This window comes from Antechinus flavipes, chromosome 3 (assembly GCF_016432865.1).
Source record: "Antechinus flavipes isolate AdamAnt ecotype Samford, QLD, Australia chromosome 3, AdamAnt_v2, whole genome shotgun sequence".
Lineage (NCBI taxonomy): Eukaryota > Metazoa > Chordata > Mammalia > Dasyuromorphia > Dasyuridae > Antechinus > Antechinus flavipes.
Genome location: NC_067400.1, coordinates 482,040,250 through 482,059,778, shown reverse-complemented (window position 1 = coordinate 482,059,778; position 19,529 = coordinate 482,040,250). Strand labels below are relative to the sequence as shown.

The 19,529-nt window shown below is 33.4% G+C and overlaps 1 protein-coding gene across 1 annotated transcript; it reads right to left on the bottom strand.

Annotated features, from left to right (window-relative positions):
• Nucleotides 1-17,617: 17,617 nt before the first annotated feature.
• LOC127558042 (olfactory receptor 8G1-like) lies at nt 17,618-18,581 on the bottom strand. Its single transcript, XM_051991271.1, has one exon. The coding sequence runs from the start codon at nt 18,551-18,553 to the stop codon at nt 17,618-17,620; it is 936 nt and encodes a 311-aa protein (XP_051847231.1). The 5' UTR covers nt 18,554-18,581.
• Nucleotides 18,582-19,529: the final 948 nt, after the last annotated feature.

The window sequence follows — 19,529 nt, the reverse complement described above, 5'->3', positions numbered from 1 at the left end:
GATGGAATCTAAGATACATTTCACTTCTAAAACTATGGTCCCATGTTTTAGAATATAGTTTTCTCCAAACTTTTTGTTATTACATGACTGCAATAAAAATATTTTGAGTATGTATCTCCAAATATTCATTACATAGATATATTAGCATATTAATACATTATTATCTCTAGATTTTCCCACAGATACTACAGATATTGTTACATATCTTTAAGAGCCAAATGAAATGTTGCAGAAAGGGAAGTTTCACTGGTAATTTGGGGTTTAGGTTGCAAATGACTTTCTAATGAAAGCAGAAAAATTTAGGGCTTAACTTTGTGAAGATCTATAAGGAATTTATGGATAATACACAAAGAAATAAGATTCTTTTATAAAGAAAATTTTATGAAGAAGGCTTGATGTGTTAAAAAACATTAAACTATATTCTGAAGAAACTGTTATCTATAATAGCTGGAGAAAGGACTGAAAAAATAAAATGCTTGCTGGAAAATTGAATTTTGCTTTATCTCATTTATTGAAAAAATGAAAGAATTCAAATAAACCATTTATGCTCAGGATAAGTTATCAGACAAGACTAAAGACATCATCTAACAAGGCAATTGAGATGAAAAATATTTCTGTATAAATAAAAGGAAAAAAAAGTAGTCCAGGTATACTTTCATATACATCATATATGCAAAATACAAAAATACAAGATGTTTTTGTGGAGAAAAGGTACAAATTGCTTTGGAAATTAGGAATGGATTCATGAAAAGTAACACTTCAAATGAAGTGAAGAAAACCAAAGATGCTAAGAGTTTGGGGTGAGAATGGAGTTACTACAGGTATTAAATAGCCAGTATATATCATCAAGATGAAGATGGAATGCCATTTTGGAGGGGACTAGTTGATCATTATGGTTAATTCAGGATATGAAGAGAGGAATAACATGCAAGTAAATTGGGACAGTAGGAAGAGGCCAATGTGTAAAGAGTTTTAAATAACATATTTTCACTTCTTTGTCTTTTCCATGCTTCCAATCAGCTTCTGATAATAAATGTAATGTTGTTGAGTTACTGCATTCATGTCCAAATCCAATGACTCCATTTGGATTTTCTTGGTACAGGGACTGGAGATGTTTGCCATGTCCTTCTCCAATTCATTTTACAGATGAGGAAACTGAAGCAAATAAAATTAAGTGACTTGTCTGGGGTCCACAACTAGTAAATGTTTGCAACAAGATTTGAACTCACATCCTTCTGACACCAGGACCAGCATTCTATCCACTGCACAATTCTAAGTACTTATAAATGTCAAAGAACATAAGACAAAAACATAAAAATGCCTTTTGCATTATGAGGGTTCAGTCAATTTGACAATAGAAAAGAAATTTCCCTCAGGAAAAGTTTACAAGTCAAATGAACTTGCTCAAATTTCTCACATATTGTAACTGATATAATAACATTTCCTACTAACTTTTTAAAAAAAAATAAAAATGTTTTCTTCAAAACTGATATTTCTTAGTTGTCTGTTTGTTATCTATTTATACTATACTAGGAATGTTTAATTATTGTTCTGAGCAAAACTAGCCTATAATATGTCTATTATAGGAGTCAGAAAACAATCTGTATCATCTTTTAATAGAAGCTTCGATGTCTAAAAGCATAGATTTTCATATTAAGAAAAAAATTGTACTTTTGTATTGTTATTTAATTTGTGCGGCAATTTTAAGAGAAAAAAGAAAACTGCAACATAAAAAGGACTATAATTTTTTAAATAACTTTTTATTGATAGAACTCATGCCAGGGTAATTTTTTACAGCATTATCCCTTGCATTCACTTCTGTTCTGCTTTTTCCCTTCCCTCCCTCCATCCCCTCCCCCAGATGGCAAGCAATCCTTTACATGTTGAATAGGTTACAGTATATCCTGGATACAATATATGTGCAGAACCGAACAGTTTTCTTGTTGCACAGGGAGAATTGAATTCAGAAGGTATAAATAATCCAGGAGGAAAAACAAAAATGCGAGCAATTTATATTCATCTCCCAGTGTTCTTTCTTTGGGGGTAGCTGCTTCTGTCCATCTTTGATCAATTGAAACTGAATTAGCTCTCTTTATTGAAAAGATCCACTTCCATCAGAATACATCCTCAAACAGTATCATTGTTGAGGTATATAATGATCTCCTGGTTTTGCTCATTTCACTTAGCATCAGTTCATGTAAGTCTCGCCAGTCCTCTCTGTATTCATCCCGCTGGTCATTCCTCACAGAACAATAATATTCCATAACGTTCATATACCACAATTTACTCAACCATTCTCCAATTGATGGGCATCCATTCATTTTCCAGTTTCTAGCCCTACAAACAGGGCTGCCACAAACATTTTGGCACATACAGGTTCCTTTCCCTTCTTTAGTATCTCTTTGGGGTATAAGCCCAGTAGAGACACTGTTGGATCAAAGGGTATGCACAGTTTGATAACTTTTTGAGCATAGTTCCACATTGCTCTCCAGAATGGCTGGATGTGTTCACAATTCCACCAACAATGTATCAGTGTTCCTGTTTTCCCACATCCCTTCCAACATTCCACATTATCTTTCCCTGAAAGGACTATAAATTTAATTATGCTTAATTTTCTTGGAAGAGATGATGGTGAGGTAGTTGCATTTTATCTACATCATTTGGACATTTTCTTTTCCCCAACAACTTTTCATGTACTGCCTTCAAGAATTACTGATGAGTAACACTGAGCAAAGGATGAAAGATTAAGATATAATTTATTGAATAGGATGTTAGAAATTCAATGTCTTCTACTCCTGTTTCTAGTGCAGGAATCAGAACACAAAACCCAGGCTCTGGACTAAATTGACTGTGACTTTATCTGCAGAATGCTTCAGCTTTAGAGGAGGAAATAATGCCTAGAGATATTATCATAACCAACACTTGATAGGAAAAGGAAGAATTTATTTTAGATATGATATTCTCATGGAATTTATTGGAAACACTGAGAAGATCCAGTAGATTCTTTCTCTGGGATTAGACTCCACAGAGCAGAAATTACAATGCCCATGTTTACATACAGTACCACAGAACTTTTTTTTCTCTTAAAAAGGGATTTTATCTTCTATTCAGCCTATAAATCCATACAAGGGACTTTCCTATTTTCTTCTAATCTTGATTCCAAGAATTTCTCTCTTGAACAATGTTTTATGCCCATCATCTCTAGGATTTTTCTACATAATTCAGAAAATAAAGGAAAGTATGAGATCAGAGGATTAGAACACTAAAGTGAGTTCTACGAAGAATACACAGGTAAATAAGAAGTCTATATGCTTCTTTCAACATGGAATCAAGACAGTTACACTAAGGTATCCTATAACTATTCAAAGGAAAATATTCTGCTCACCAGGTATAATATTAAAGCTAGGATCATTGAGGTTTTAAAGAAGTTAGATCCTCTACTTTTGTGCATTACTTGGATATATGAGAGTTTATATTACACTACACACAGATACATACACATACACACACACACACACACACACACACACACTATACTTACTTCTTTAGGTATATATTTTATCCATTCACCCTGAAGTCCTGAAAAATTGTAATTCCTTTAGGATGACTCAGTTTGATTTTGGAATAAAGGAATACATAAATGAAGTTGGAATTAAAATATCATGTATTAGTCAATTTTGCTTTTTGATTAAAGTATAATGGCAATACTCCAGGACTAGGAGGATTTACAATTGAATTCTATGAAACATTAAAAGAACAATTAATTCTATATTATGCAAATAGTTTTTTTTTAAATAGAGAAAGAAGGGATCCTCCTAAAATGCTCCTATGATTCAAAATAGGAATAGTCATAACAAAAAAATAGAATTAAATAAATAAATTTAATTAATATTAAAATTAAAAATTAATCAAAATGTTAGCAACAGGGGAATGGAGTCAAGATGGTGGAGAGCAGACAGGACTTTCTGTGATCTCCTGTGACCTTCTCTCAAACCAACAGAATATTAAGCCTCTAAACTAGATTTGGAGTGAAAGAACCCACAAATATTTGGAGTACAATACATTCCCAGAAGAAGATACCTTGGAAGAACTTCAGAAAAGTCTGTTTCAAATGGGCAAGGGGACAGTCAGCTGAGCCCACACTGTAGCACAGAAACAGGCCAAGAAGCTGGAGTGGAGAATCAGAGAGTTGCAGCTTCCCCACACAATTTCTTTTATGACACAGACATGGTACTGATACCTAAACCAGGTAGGTTGAAAACAGAGAAAAAAAATTATAGGCCAATTTCCCTAATGAATATTGATGCTAAAATATTAAATAAAATATTAGCAAAAAGATTACACAAAATCATCCCCATGATAATATGTTATGACCAAGTAAGATTTATACCAGGACTGCAGAGCTGGTTCAATATTAGGAAAACTATTAGCATAATTGACTATATCAATAACCAAATTAACAAAAACCATATGATCATCTCAATAGATGCAGAAAAAACCAGTTGATAAAATCCAACATCCATTCCTAATAAAAAACACTCAAGAGTATAGGAATAAATGGACTTTTCCATAAAATAGTCAGGAGCATAAATTTAAAACCTTCAGTAAGCATCATACGCAATGGGGAAAAACTGGAACGTTTCCCAATAAGATCAGGAGTGAAACAAGGTTGCCCACTATCACCATTATTATTCAATATTGTATTAGAAATGCTAGCCTCATCAATGAGTCAAGAAAGAGATTAAAGGAATTAGAGTAGGTAATGAGAAAACTAAACTATTACTCTTTGCAGATGATATGATGCTATACTTAGAGAACCCCAGAGATTCTACTAAAAAGCTATTAGAAATAATACATAACTTTAGCAAAGTTGCAGGATACAAAATAAATCCACGTAAATCCTCAGCATTTTTATACATCACCAACAAAATCCAACAGCAAGAGATACAAAGAGAAATTCCATTCAAAATAACTGTTGACAGCATAAAATATTTGGGAATCTATCTACCAAAGGAAAGTCAGGAATTATATGAGCAAAATTACAAAGCACTTTTCACACAAATAAAGTCAGATTTAAATAATTGAAAAATATTAAGTGCTCTTGGATAGGCTGAGCAAATATAATAAAGATGACAATACTGCCTAAATTAATCTATTTTAGTGCTATATCAATTAGACTCCCAAGAAACTATTTTAATGACCTAGAAAAAATAACAACAAAATTCATATGGAAGAACAAAAAGTTGAAAATTTCAAGGCAATTAATGAAAAAAAAATCAAATGAAGGTGGCTTAGTTATCTATACCTGGTCTAAAACTATATTATAAAGCAGCAGTCACCAAAACCATTTGGTATTGGCTCAGAAATAGATTAGTTGATCAGTGGAATATATGAGGTTCACAAGACAAAATAATAACTAACTATAGCTAACTAGTGTTTGACAAACCCAAAGATCCCAACTTTTGGGATAAAAATTCATTATTTGACAAAAACTGCTGGGAAAACTGGAAATTAATATGGCAGAAATTAGGCATGGACCCACACTTAACACTATATACCAAGATAAGATCAAAATGGGTCCATGATTTAGGCATAAAGAACAAGATTATAAATAAATTAGAAGAACATAGGATAGTTTTCCCCTTAGACTTGTGGAGGAGGAAGGACTTTGTGACCAAAGAAGAATTAGAGATCATCATTGATCACAAAATAGAAAATTTTGATTACATCAAATTAAAAAACCTTTGTACAAACAAAACTAATGCAAACAAAATTAGAAGGGAAGCAACAAACTAAGAAAACATTTTTACAGTTAAAGGTTCTGATAAAGGCCTCATTTCCAAAAAATATAGAGAATTGACTCTAATGTATAAGAAATCAAGCCATTCTCCAATTGATAAATGGTCAAAGGATATGAATAGACAATTTTCAGATGAAGAAATTGAAATTATTTCCACTCATATGAAAGAGTGTTCCTAATCATTATTGATCAGAGAAGTGCAAATTAAGACAACTCTGAGATACCACTACTCACCTGTCAGATTGGCTAAGATGACAGGAAAAAATAATGATGAATGTTGGAGGAGATGCGGGAAAATTGGGATATTGATGCATTGTTGGTGGAGTTGTGAACCAATCCAACCATTCTGGAGAGCGATCTGGAATTATGCCCAAAAAGTTATCAAACTGTGCATACCCTTTGATCCAGCAGTGCTACTACAGGGCTTATATCCCAAAGAACTACTAAAGAAGGAAAAGGGATCTATATGTGCCAAAATGCTTGTGGCAGCCCTGTTTGTAGTGGCTAGAAACAGGAAAATGAATGGTTGCCCATCAATTGGAGAATGCTTGAATAAACTGCGGTATATGAATATTATGGAATATTATTGTTCTGTAAGAAATGACCAGCAGGATGAATATAGAGAGGCCTGGAGAGACTTCCATGAACTGATGCTAAGTGAAATGAGCAGAACCAGGAGATCATTATATACTTCAACAATGATACCGTATGAGGATGTATTCTGATGGAACTGGATTTCTTTGACAAAGAGATCTAACTCATTTTCAATTGATCAGTGATGGACAGAAGCAGCTACACCCAAAGAAAGCACACTGGGAAATGAATGTAAATGGTTTTTATTTTTGTCTTGCTTCCCAGGTTATTTTTACTTTCTGAATCCAATTCTTCCTGTGCAATAAGAGAACTATTCAGTTCTGCACACGTATATTGTATCAAGGATATACTATAACATATTTAACAATGTATAAGACAGCTTGCCTTCTAGGGGAGGGGTTAGAGGGAGAGAAGGAAAAAGTTGGAACAGAAGTGAGTGCAAGGAATAATGCTGTAAAAAAAATTACCCAGGCATATGTTCTGTCGATAAAAAGTTACAATTTAAAAAAAAAGAAATAAATGTGAATTTAAAGTGAAAAAAAAATAAAAGCAACTCTTAGTTTCATTTATTAATTCAATAGTTTTTTTACTTTCAATTTTATCAATTTCTCCTTTTAATTTTAGAATTTCAAATGCAGTCTTTGTTTGAGGTTTTGTAAATTGCTCTTTTTCTACCTTTTTAAGTTGCAAGCCCAATTCATTGATCTTCTCTTTCTCTATTTTATTCAAGTAAGCCTCTAGAGATATAAAATTTCTCCTTATTACTGCTTTGGCTGCATCCCACAAATTTTGGTATATTGTCTCGTTGTCATTCTCTTGGGTAAAATTATTGATTGTGTCTCTGATTTGCTGTTTCACCCATTCATTCTTTAGGATGAGATTATTTAGTTTCCAATTACTTTTTGGCCTATTTACCCCTGGCTTTTTGTTGAATGTAGTTTTTATTGCATCGTGATCTGAAAAGAATGCATTTACTATTTCTGCCTTTCTCCATTTAATTTTGAGGTCTTTATATCCTAACATATGGTCAATTTTTATATAGATTCCATGAACTGCTGAGAAGAATGTGTATTCCTTTCTGTCTCCATTCAGTTTTCTCCAAAGATCTATCATACCTAACTTTTCTAATAATCTATTTACCTCTTTAACTTCTATCTTATTTGTTTTGTGGTTTGATTTATCTAATTCTGAGAGTGCAAGGTTGAGATCTCCTACTATTATAATTTTTCTGTCTATTTCTTCTTGCAACTCTCTTAACTTCTCCTTTAGGAAGTTAGATGCTATACCACTTGGTGCATATATGTTTAGTAGTGATATTGCTTCATTGTCTATGCTACCCTTTAGCAAGATGTAGTTTATTTCTTTATATCTTTTAATTAGATTTAATTGTAATTAGATCAAATTTTGCTTTTGTTTGATCTAAGATAGGGATGGCTACCCCTGCTTTTTTGACTTCACCTGAAGCATAATAGATTCTGCTCTAGCTTTTACCTTTACTCTGTATGTATCTCCCTGCTTTAAATGTGTTTCCTGTAAACAACATATTGTAGAATTCTGGCTCTTGATCCAGAAAATCAAAATTGATTTTCTTATAGCTTTCTTATACTTTTCCCTTATTATTTCTGTATCCCCTTCTATTTAACCTACTCTTTTCCTTTTCCCTTTTCCTGTCCCAATTTTTAATGAAGTGAGAGAAGTTTCTTTATAAACCAAATATGTCTAATATTTTCTCTTTGAGCCAAATCTGATGAGAGTAAGATTTACACAATGTTCATTCCATTCCCTTAATTCCCTGAGATATGACAGGTTTCCTTTGTCTCTTCATGGTATGTAGTTTCTCTCTTTTTATCTCCCCTTTTCCCTTTTTATGACACAATCTCCTTTCCACTACCAATTCCCTTTTTTATATTATAACAGTAAAATCAAATTATACATGCATTATTTATGTATGCCCATAACAAAAATACAGTTCTCAAGAGTTCTTTTTATCTTTTTATGCTTTTCTTGAGTCCTATATTAGAAGGTCAAATTTTTTGTTTAAATCTGGTTTTTTCATTAGGAATAAATGGAATTCACCTGTTTCATTGAGTGTCCATCTTCTTTTCTGGAAGAAAATGCTCAGCTTATCTAGGTAGTTTATTCTTGGCTGTATTCCAAGTTCATTTGCCTTTGAGAATATCAGATTCCACGCATTTTGATCCTTTAATGTGGAAGCTGCTGGATCCTTAGTGATCCTTATTGTTGCTCCTTGGTATTTGAATTGTTTTTTTCTGGATGCTTGTAATATTTTTTCTGCAGTCTGATAGTTCTGAAATTTAGCCACAATATTCCTTGGAGTTTTTATTTTGGGGTCTTTTTCAGAAAGTGCTCATTGAATTATTTGGGCAGTTCTCTTTGATGATTTCCTGAAAAATTGTGCCTATGCTATTTTTTTTTTCATTGTGGTTTTCAGGGAGTCTAATAATCCTTAGATTATCTCTTTTAGATCTGTTTTTCAGGTGTGTTGTTTTTCCAAGTAGATATTTAACATTTTTTCTATTTTTTCCTTTTTTTTTTTTTTGGTTGCTTGATTGATTCTTGATGTCTCAATGAATCATTCATTTTCATTTGTTCAGTTCTGATTTTTAATGAGTTATTTCCTTCATTAACTATTTTTACTTCTTTTGTATATGTCCAATTGAGTTTTTAAATGAGTTGTTTTGTTCTGTGGAATTTTTTTTCCCATTTCATTAATTTTTTTTAATGAGCAATTTCCTTTTTCCAATTCACAAATCCTAATTTCCTGGGAGTTCTTTATCTTTTCCACTTCACAATTTCTGTTTCCTGGGAGTTCTTTACCTTTTCCAATTCACATTTCACGAAATTATTTTCTTTTCTACTTCATCAAATCTTTCTTTTAATGAGTTATATGCCTCTTCCATACTGTCTTTCAGAGCTTCTCTCTTTCCTTTCCCCATTTTTCTTCTAGCTCTTTTTAAAGATCTTTTATAATTTCTTCTAGGAGAGCCTTGTTTGTTGGGGACCAGGTTATATCCCCCTTTGGGGTTTTGTCTGGAAACTGTCTCCTATTAGTCTCTTCAGGGTTGGAAATCTGCATTCTTTCTGTATAGAAACTATCGATAGTTAGAGCTCACTTTGTTTTTTTACTCATTTTTTGAAAAGCTTTTGGGGTCTGCCTTCAGGAGTTAACCAGCTTCCTCTACACAACAGGAACAAATGGAAAGTAGCTGTCCTGTGAACAGGCTGCAAAAAGTAGCTGTGCTGTGGAATGTGACTGTCCTGGGAAGAGCCCCATGCTGCACAATGTGGCTGTGCAGTTTCACTGAGGTCGTGCTGAGTCACTCTGATGCTAGGTGGGTGTGGCCAGGTCTTGTGAAATTCTGGCATTTTGGGGTACACTCTACCTTTGGCATTTGTGTACCTTCTTTGCTGATCTACTGCTTTGCAACCAAAGTAGAGCAGGCAACCTGCGGTAGAGTCCTCCCTGAAAATTTTCCACTCGCAGAAACTGCACCTCACCTCTGGCCCAGTGTGCACTGGCCTCCATGTTCTGCCTTACTGCCTGCACTGGCCTCCTCCTGCCTGATTAAGACAGACCTTTTCTGGCAATCTTCCAGATTATTTTTGGCTGGTAATTTGTTGTACTCCCAATCTTCATGGATTCTACCAGTCAAGCACTATTTCAGAGGCTGAATTTGGTAATCAGTAGTGAGGTAACAAGGGGAGCTCAGAATGAAACATGTGTCCTCTCTGCCATCTTGGCTTTGCCCCATCTCTTGGCTCTGCTAAAATTGAAATTGTGTGGCATTTAAAGACATTCTCCTGGGACTTAAATTCAGTGATGTAGGACCTTTATCACATAGCAAAAGTACAGTAGCATCTAATGCAACAAAGTTTTCAGAACTATTATGTGATCATCTCAGAGTCCTCAGGCACCCTAGGAGTGATAGAGTGATAGAGAAGACAATATGGGCAGAAATCATAGAACTTTAGAGTTGTGTATAATCTTAGGGGTTATATATTCTAACTTCTGAACTTTGACATGAATCTAATCTATTGAATTCTTAGGAAATATTTATTAAGCCTATCTATGTCCTAGTACTTCCATTGATGATTTCCTTACAATCTCCAAAGATAGACCTAGAGTGGGTAAGAATGTAGAACTTTGCTCTGGAAAGGGGGAATTGCATAGAATGTAGTTGTTTTTCTTCCATCTCCACTGTTTTTAATCTATCGGAAAATACTCAGAGGAAATGTCTCTTCAGTGATGGAAACTACCTTCTCATCACTCATGGATCCCCCAGAGCTGCTATCTTTTCACAATTTCACTGATTCTCATCTTTAGCGATTGCTACTAATTGATACTCTAGTATCAGAGTAGAATAATTCCAATGTAAATTGGCTAAACTTATGAAACCTCTGAAAAGGAAACAAGAAAACAAATAAAAATTGTATTAAATCTATTTTCCCCCAAGAATTCAATCAGGAAGAAGGAATTTAACTTTGCCTCTAAGGGAAGTATAATTCCTAAAAAGAGAGAACAAAATTTAAGCAAAATGTGTTTTATTGTGAAGACTAAATCCTCTTCTGAAGGAAAATCAACCACATTACAAATTTCTAAAACTTCCTTCCTAAATCAAAGGAAACTTTCAGCCAGAGCTTCCATCTTCTCTTACTCAGTCTTACTCAGTTTCAGATAACACCGCAGTACTATATAAGGAATGAAAATAAAGGAGGTAGCTTCAGGAGTCACCATCCCAAAAACGAGAAAAAAAATATATTTTTGAAAAGATCCTTCTTTCAAAATTCCTTCCAAAACTTTGGAGAACAAAGAAATGTGAACTGTATGACACAGTTTTTTTAGGAAAAAATTCCAATTTAAATAAAAGAGCATGAGTATAAATAAACCTGAAAAAGATGCCTGGGACTTGGGACTATTTAATGTTGATAATCAGTCAAGCCGGAGGTTAAGTTGAAAGCCCTACTTTGATATCATCATTTAGAAATGAGCTTCTCTTGTGGATCAATGGTGTAGAACTTTGGAAAGAAATCATTAAGTAATATCCCCCACCCCCAAATCACAGAATCTTTTTTTTTTGTCTTTCAAAAATTATAGACCAAAGAATTTCAAGGGAATTAATGAAAAAAATGCTAATGAAGGTGGCCTAGATGTGCTAGACTTAAAACTATATTATAAAACTGTGGTCATCACAATGACAATAACCAATAATTTGGTTATTAAAAAATAAAATATTATTGAAATTTGAAAAAAAAAATTTGGTATTGGTTTATACTTAACTGTGGATAAATCTATATCTGTATTTATAAATATTTATATTTATATATATTTATATATATAAATATAAATATTTATAAATATGATTATAGGTATATACAAACATACAAATATATTAGATATGCTCATACACATATATGTAAGACTGCTTATTTCCACCTCTCATTTGTCTCTGAAAGTGGACAGCCTCTCATTCACCCTCTAAGCTGAGATTACCCAGTGTACATTTTACTCTTTCTCTTTTCCCTTACTATCCTCACCCTATTTGCTCTTTCTCTCCTTACTCTTCTGCTTTGCTTCTACCTATTATTTTTTTCTCCTAATTCCTTAAGCTACCTACCCCTCTGAAAATCCCAACCTTATCAGCTCCTCCTACTCTATCCCTTGCCTTCTTAAATCTTTCTGAATGTAGAACACTTTTATACCCTTCTAGATAGATATTATTTAGTTGTTTACCTCTTTGTTGCTTCTAATCTGTTTTCCTTGACTTGGGAACTTTGACACTTGACTATGATATTCTTTAAGTTTTCCTCCTAGGATCTCTTTCAGATAGTTATTGTTGTGTTTTTGTTTTTATTTTTCCTATTTGTATTTTTCCTTCATTATCTAGAACTTCAGGACTATTTTCAGTGATGATTCCCATAATATTGTGTGAAGATTCTTTTTCTTTTATCATAATTTTTACTTAGACTATTTCATTATTTCTCTTCATTCTGTTTTACTAATTAGTTGTTTTTCTGATGATGATGTTTTTCTTCTCTTTCCTATTCTTTTGATTTTGTTTTATGGTTTTTTGATGTTCCAGAATGTCATTAGTTTCTCCTGCCCAATTCTAGTTTTCAAGAAATTATTTTCTTCTTTAAGTTTTTGATTCTCTATTTCATGTTGGCTGATGTTTCATAATATTTTTTTTCTTGAATTACACTTTTTTTTCTGTTTTTCCCCTCCATCTCTTTTATGTAATTTTAGAAGTTCTCTTAAACTTTTTTAAAAATAAGGCTTTTTATGCTTGGAACTATTTGAGGTTTCTCATTGAAAAAAACAGTGATTTTTTTTAAAAGCTCCATTATTTTTTCTGAATATGAACTCAGATCGTCTTTATCTCAATAGTAATGCTCTATGGAAAGGTTCTTTTTTGTTTACTCATTGTTTATTTATTTATTTTTGTTTTATCTTGTCTTTAGCAAGTACTAGTGTAATCAAATTATAGCTCTGAACTATGGGAACTGAAGCTCCAACCCTCAGATCTTTCTTATTGTTTCTGAGGACTGTGTTTGGGCCCAACTTTGGGCCCCTCTCCACTTCACTCCTCTTTTAAGCCAGAATTAGTGTCCCCAACCACACTGTCCTATAAATGTTCTACAATCCTTCTGATGGCTGCTAACTACAGCTAACCTTTTTATTGTAGAACTGAAATTAGAGACTCTGTCCTACTTCAAGTGTCCACAGCCAAAAATGTCCCTGCTCCTTAGTTTAGCACAGCCCATGGTGTTGCTGGTTAGCACAGTTGTTCTTGGCATCCCTTAAGAGTGGAAGATCCTTAAATCTTCTCTTACTCAGTCTTCAGACTCTCCCCACTCTATCAAAGATGAAAATCTTGGGTTTAGGCTTCCTCGGAACTAGTTGCCCCTAGGGCCTATGCTTATTGAAACTGCAGACTCAGCCTGGAGGTTTTTACTCTTTACTGAGACTCTTCTCCTGAAGATTGGGTCTTTCCTGGGATTTTATCAAGTTGTTTTAGGAGAATAATTGCTTTATCCTATATTTGTTTCTTTTGCTCTGAACCATCTTTCTTATTTTTACAATGGAGGAAATTTGGAGAATTGAAAGTTTTCTGACTTACTCCATTATCTATCTAAATGCCAGGTACTTAAAGACAACAATGAATTGCAAATAAACCTGTGAGAAATTAATTTGCTACTATTATATTAACAATAAATTATTGATTTTTTTACAATATACTTTTACTACTTCTGTTTTAGTCAAGACTTCACTCCTGAAAAAGTCAATCAGTGGATGAAAGAAATGACTGAATAATGATCACCTCTAGCCCTATAGCAACTGAGGACCTGTGTTTGATTTCCTTAAAAACAGGATCCAGTTTGAGTGAGATTCCTCCTGGGAGTGAATAAGCTTTTGTCCCTGTGTCTCTTCATTTTAGTTTGGGGTAACCTAGTTCACGAAGGTGAAAAGTAGCCAGGTATAGATTCAAATAGCTTTCCTCAGCTATATTGCTGGAAGCTTTAAAGTCTTATGATAAAGTCATATTCTTAGCAAAAGAATAGAGCAAGTTCATCCTGAGGAAAGTAGGAACACCACCAAGTTGACTGCAAAATCAAAAGTCAAGAAGCATGGAGGCAGTTTGGTTGAGAGGCAGTCTTAGGCCCAGAGATGGTGGGGAGGGGTTGAAGGTTGAGTAGGTGATTGAAGAGCCTTCCACGGTTGAGGGATACCCAACATAGCTGTGCTAACTAGAAACATCTTGGGCTGTACTATATCAAAGGGCAAGGACCCTTTTGTCTGTGGGCACTTACCCTAGCTGAGGACTCTTGGCTTACTTCTTCTTTAAGTGTTCACCAGTCAGGATTGAGTTTCTCTTGTCAGGAGTTCTCTCTCAGAAAAACACTCCTGATCTCCTGATTCAAGATGTTTCAGAGTTTCCCTTGCCTTAGATTATTGAGAGAAATCAGTGATCATTAATTTATTGATCATTGACTAGATATTAATAAATTGGTTTTTATGACCAGAACTTTTGTTTCTTGGAGTTTTATCTGTAAGGAAACTATCTCAGCTGATAGCAAATAAAAATCAGAGAAGATATATGAATGAGAATATATTAGCCAATACACAGAAGAAATGACTTCTCCCAATGACAGCAAGCTATCTCAATTGAACCAAGAAGAAGAATCTCATATCTTGCTCAAAAAGAATTTCCCTGAAATCTCTGGCCTGATAAGTTTGGGATAGAAAATGATTGAGATATTGTCTCTTCTCTATGTCACCTTCTTCCCAGAATTTTTTATCTCTTTCTGTGTTAGAATGGAATAATTTATTTTCTTTCTTGAAGTAAAGCCAAGATCTCTTCTTTATTAAGCCTATTCTCAGAAAAGTGCTCTAATCTATTTATATTAATTCTTCTGACAATCTTTTTGCCTTGGGCCTGCCCCTTTTGTTAAATGTGAATATTCAGGTTGGAAAGGGTGAATTTATGATCAGTCCAGCATTCTGTGTCACACTAAAATGGAGGGAATGTTGGTAAATGATTTTTTGTTTACATTTGATTGTACACTTGATGTAGTCTCTAAAACAGAGGTACAACAAAGTATGGGTCAATTTTCTATGGCTTGTGCTAATTTTGGTCTAAAAATTAACAGCAAGAAAATATTCTATCAGCTATCTTACCATCAATATGTAAAATCAGCAGTTAAAGCAAATGGAGAAGTTTTGAATACTGTGGATAAGTTTACTTCCCTTTGCAAGGTAATTCCAGAAGTATATATGTCAACAATGAGGTTGATATATGCATTGCCAGAGTGTTTGGGGAGCTTCAAAAGAAAATGTTGAAGAGAGGAAGTATTAGACTGATTACCAAAATGAAACATTATGATAACATCATTGTCTATGAAACCTGAACAGTATACCAATTCATGCCAGGAAACTGAGTTGCTACCATTTCAATTGTCTTAAGGAAATTCTAAAGATCACTTGGCAGAATAAGATACCAGACACTGAGGTCCTTTCTCAAACTAAACTGCAAAGAATTCAAATTCAACTGCATAGAACGCAACTTTATTGTGCTGTTCACATGGTTCCAATGCCAAATGTATGTTTAAGAACAAGATTATTTTATGACTAACCCACACAAGATAAGTGCTCACAAAGTGGTCAGAAAAAGTGATGCAATGACCTTTTCAAGGTCTCTGGAAAACTTTAGGATTGATTGTATGACATGGGAAACACTAGTGAATTTGTGTGCCTTCATCAGCATTGTGTGCCTTCATGAGAATAAGTACTATGTTTTATGAGCAAAACAGAATTGAATTAACTCAAAGTATATGAGATTGGCAAAGGAGAATCTATCCCAAATGTCCATAGGCATTATTTCTATCCAACCTGAGACAGAGAATTTGAAACTTGTATTGATCTGATTAGACACAGTCTATTAGCATATTACTATTACTTTTAACATTTTAGCATAGTAATATCATTTTGGTCCTCTTCAAGATTGAAGAACAACAACCAAGCAACATAGAAAGTGTATGTATAAAGTAAATTTGAAGGGATGACATGAAAAATATATTAAGGGGTGAGAAAGAAGATTGTATTGGAAACATAAAAAAAGGAGAGAGAGAATAGAATAAATTATTTCAAATAAAGCTACAGTCTTATTTTCTTTGGAAAATAAAGAAAAATAGTGGAAGGGAAGATAAAAGGGTGAACTTTGAACATAGCTCTCCTTAAAACTGACTCAAAGAAGGAATAATACATACAATCATTTAGATATAAAAATCTATCCTACCTGTAATGAAGTAAGAAGAGAGAAAGAAAATAGAATAGGGGCTTAACAGAAAAGAGAACATTTTGGGGGAACAGAAAGTCAGAAACAAGACACTAATGAGAAAAGTAAGGATGAAAAGAGAAAACAAAAAGGAGGAAAAATAGTTGATAAAGGTAAATACACAGTTCATAATCATAATAGTGAGTATGAATGCAATGAATTTTCTCAAAGAATTAAAGCCAATAGCAAAGTGATCAAAAATTACAATCCTACCATATGGTTGCAAGAAAAACACTTGAAGCAGAAAGATACACAGAGAGTAAAAGCAAGGGACTGCAGCAAAACTGATTATGCTTCACCTGAAGTGAAAAAAAAAAAAAAAGCAGGAGTAGCAATCCTGTTTACAGATACAGCAAAAATAAATCTAATTAAAAGTGATAATGCCAGGAACTACATTTTGCTATTAAAAAAAACTACTTTAAGGAAGAAACAGATAGAAACCTATACTTGTAGAGGGCTTCAGTTGTCACCTCTCATAACTAGATAAATAAAAAATAAATAAATAAACAACAAAGAAATTAAGGAGGGAATAGAAAAGAATATGTCTTTCTTTTTTCAACAAAGGACAATGGAAATACAGATTACAATTAACTGGAAATTAAGCAATCTAATCCTAATGAATAAGTGGAGCAAAGAACAAATTAGAGAGAAAATAATTTCATTAAAGAAAATAACAACAATAAGAGACCATTGTGATGCAGCTAACATAGAAGTTAGGGACAACTTAATTTCTTAAAGTACCAAAAGAATTTCATAGAGCTACAAAAAATAATAACAACATTCATCTGGAAGAAGAAAAGTTCAAGAATATCAGGGAATTAATGAAAAATGAAAAAAAGTCATTTATCCTATTTTGGGTAAAATTTCTTAAACTGAAAAACAAGTGGGTTTGAACTGAAATTTTAAAATTCTTTCCTAGCCTTAATATTCTCTGTCTCATTCATGTTGTGAAACCTCAGAAATTTAACTTATACTTGCAGCCATAATTGACCCACAGGAGGTTATTCATGACAATTACATTTCCATATATATTTTTTCAACTAGAAGAGTAATGTCTTTAAAAATAAGAAGCAGATCAATCCATGGTTGAATTTCAGAGATATTCTACTAATTTGAAATGCAAGCCAGAGTTGTAAGAGAAGAGCAAATGTAAAAAGAAAAATAGAGCTTCCCCTAATTTAAGATATGTTCCCTAAGCATCTCTTAGTTGGAGTTCAATTAATTATATGTGTGAGACATGTATGTGGTTTGTACAAAAATTTCTCACTTTCCTTCTTCCTTTACATCTCCCTTTCCCTCTCGCTGTCACCCCATCCTTGTTTCTCCTCAGAATCTGTTTTCCTCAAGCTAATTATTCTGATATTGCTCTTTACAATAAAATGGTCTTTTTTATCACTTTCTTCAAGGCAATTTTGACATCCTTATTTCTCAGACTGTAGATGAAAGGATTTAACATGGGCACAACAATAGTATAAAACAAAGAGGATACTTTCTCCTGATCCATGGAACTCACTGAAGATGGCTTCAGATACATGAATGTAATGGAGCCAAAGAAGACACCAACTGCTGCAATGTGGGAGCTGCAGGTACTAAAGGCTTTTGATCTGCCTTCAGTGGATGGAATTTTTAAAATACTAGCAATGATCAACACATAAGAGCAAATAATGATCAGGATTGGGCAAAGGACATTAAATATACTGGTGGATATATTCACTAATTGATTGACATAGGTACTCGAACAAGCAAGCTTCAAGAGTGGAAGAAGGTCACAGAAGTAATGATTGATGCCATTTTTTTTACAGAAGAACACTCTAAGCAAGCATCCAGTGTCAATTGTGGTTATAACCAGGGCCAATGCATATACCCCAACCACCAACCATGAACATACTTGATAAGACATCATAATATTATAACGAAGGGGATTGCATATGGCAATATAGCGGTCATATGCCATGACAGCTAACAGGTGACATTCAGAAATTGCAAAAAAGGCAAAAAAGCAGAATTGAGTCATGCATGCAGGGTAGGAAATAGTGTTTTTCTCTGACACAAAGTTCACCAACATTTTGGGGATGATGATAGTAGATAGACAGAGATCAATGAAGGACAAACAGCACAGGAAATAGTACATGGGGGTGTGAAGATGAGAACTGAGTATAATCAGTGTGATCATGCCCAGGTTCCCCACCGTAGTGACCACATAAATCCCTAGGAAGAGGAATAAGAGAGGTAATTGGAGCTCTGGCTGGTCTGTCAGCCCTATGAGAATGAACTCAGTGACTAGTGAATCATTTCCTTTCTCCATTCCTTTTGATTGTAGAGCAGGAGGAGGCAAGAATCTGTAAATATGAAGGAAAAACAAAAACAACAATTAAAGGGACGTCCTTGTTATTATCAGTGTCAAAAATGATCTCAGAAAGAATAAATTTATGTATAATAATATAATCTTTTTGCCTAATTTTATTGTCCTACATACAGTTTTGATCATCAATTTTCACAGTTACATAATGCATGTATGCCAGCTTGTTGGAAAGTGACATATCTGATCGCTTCATATAATGTAAATATTTTTATCCTTATAACCATTCATGATTTCAAAGTTCTTTACTCATAACCAATAGTGTATGTGGCAAATATTGAATTTTGTATTTGTAAAAATATTAGATGACTTTGAAGTTTCTATTTCTTATACTGGTAAGCATAAAAGATAGAGCCTAAAATTTATTCTCACTTGATGATTCTCATTTTACAGTAGTTTTATCTTGAATTTTAAATAATGTTTTCTAAAATTATTAAAATTTGGAGCTTTGCATTTTATTTGTATTTTAAGTGCTTCTTCAAAAGCTTCAGAGATAAGAAATGCAATAAATATATCACCCAAAGTCTAATATTGATGCAATTCAGAAAAAGTTATGATTCTTTTATCTCTTTAATCTTTCAATCAGAAAGAATGAAGTGACATGAAATGGACGGAATTGCAATTTGGTGCACTCACAAAGAGTTGTCTTATACTTTTAAACACCATCTTGAAAGGTAGTATCCACTAGAGTGCATTGGGGATTCTTGTTTGATTTGGTGTTGTTAACTAACTTGGATAAAAGCATGGATGGTATGCTTATCAAATTCAAATACTGTAGAAAGTTTAGCAAGATGAGTAACTGAATTACTGTAAATTTGCAATTTACCCTAAACAAGATTCAAAAATGTCACGACAGTTTAAGAATTGGGCTTAATCTTTTATGTTGAAATTTAATACAGATATGCAAATTGTGAACAGCAGT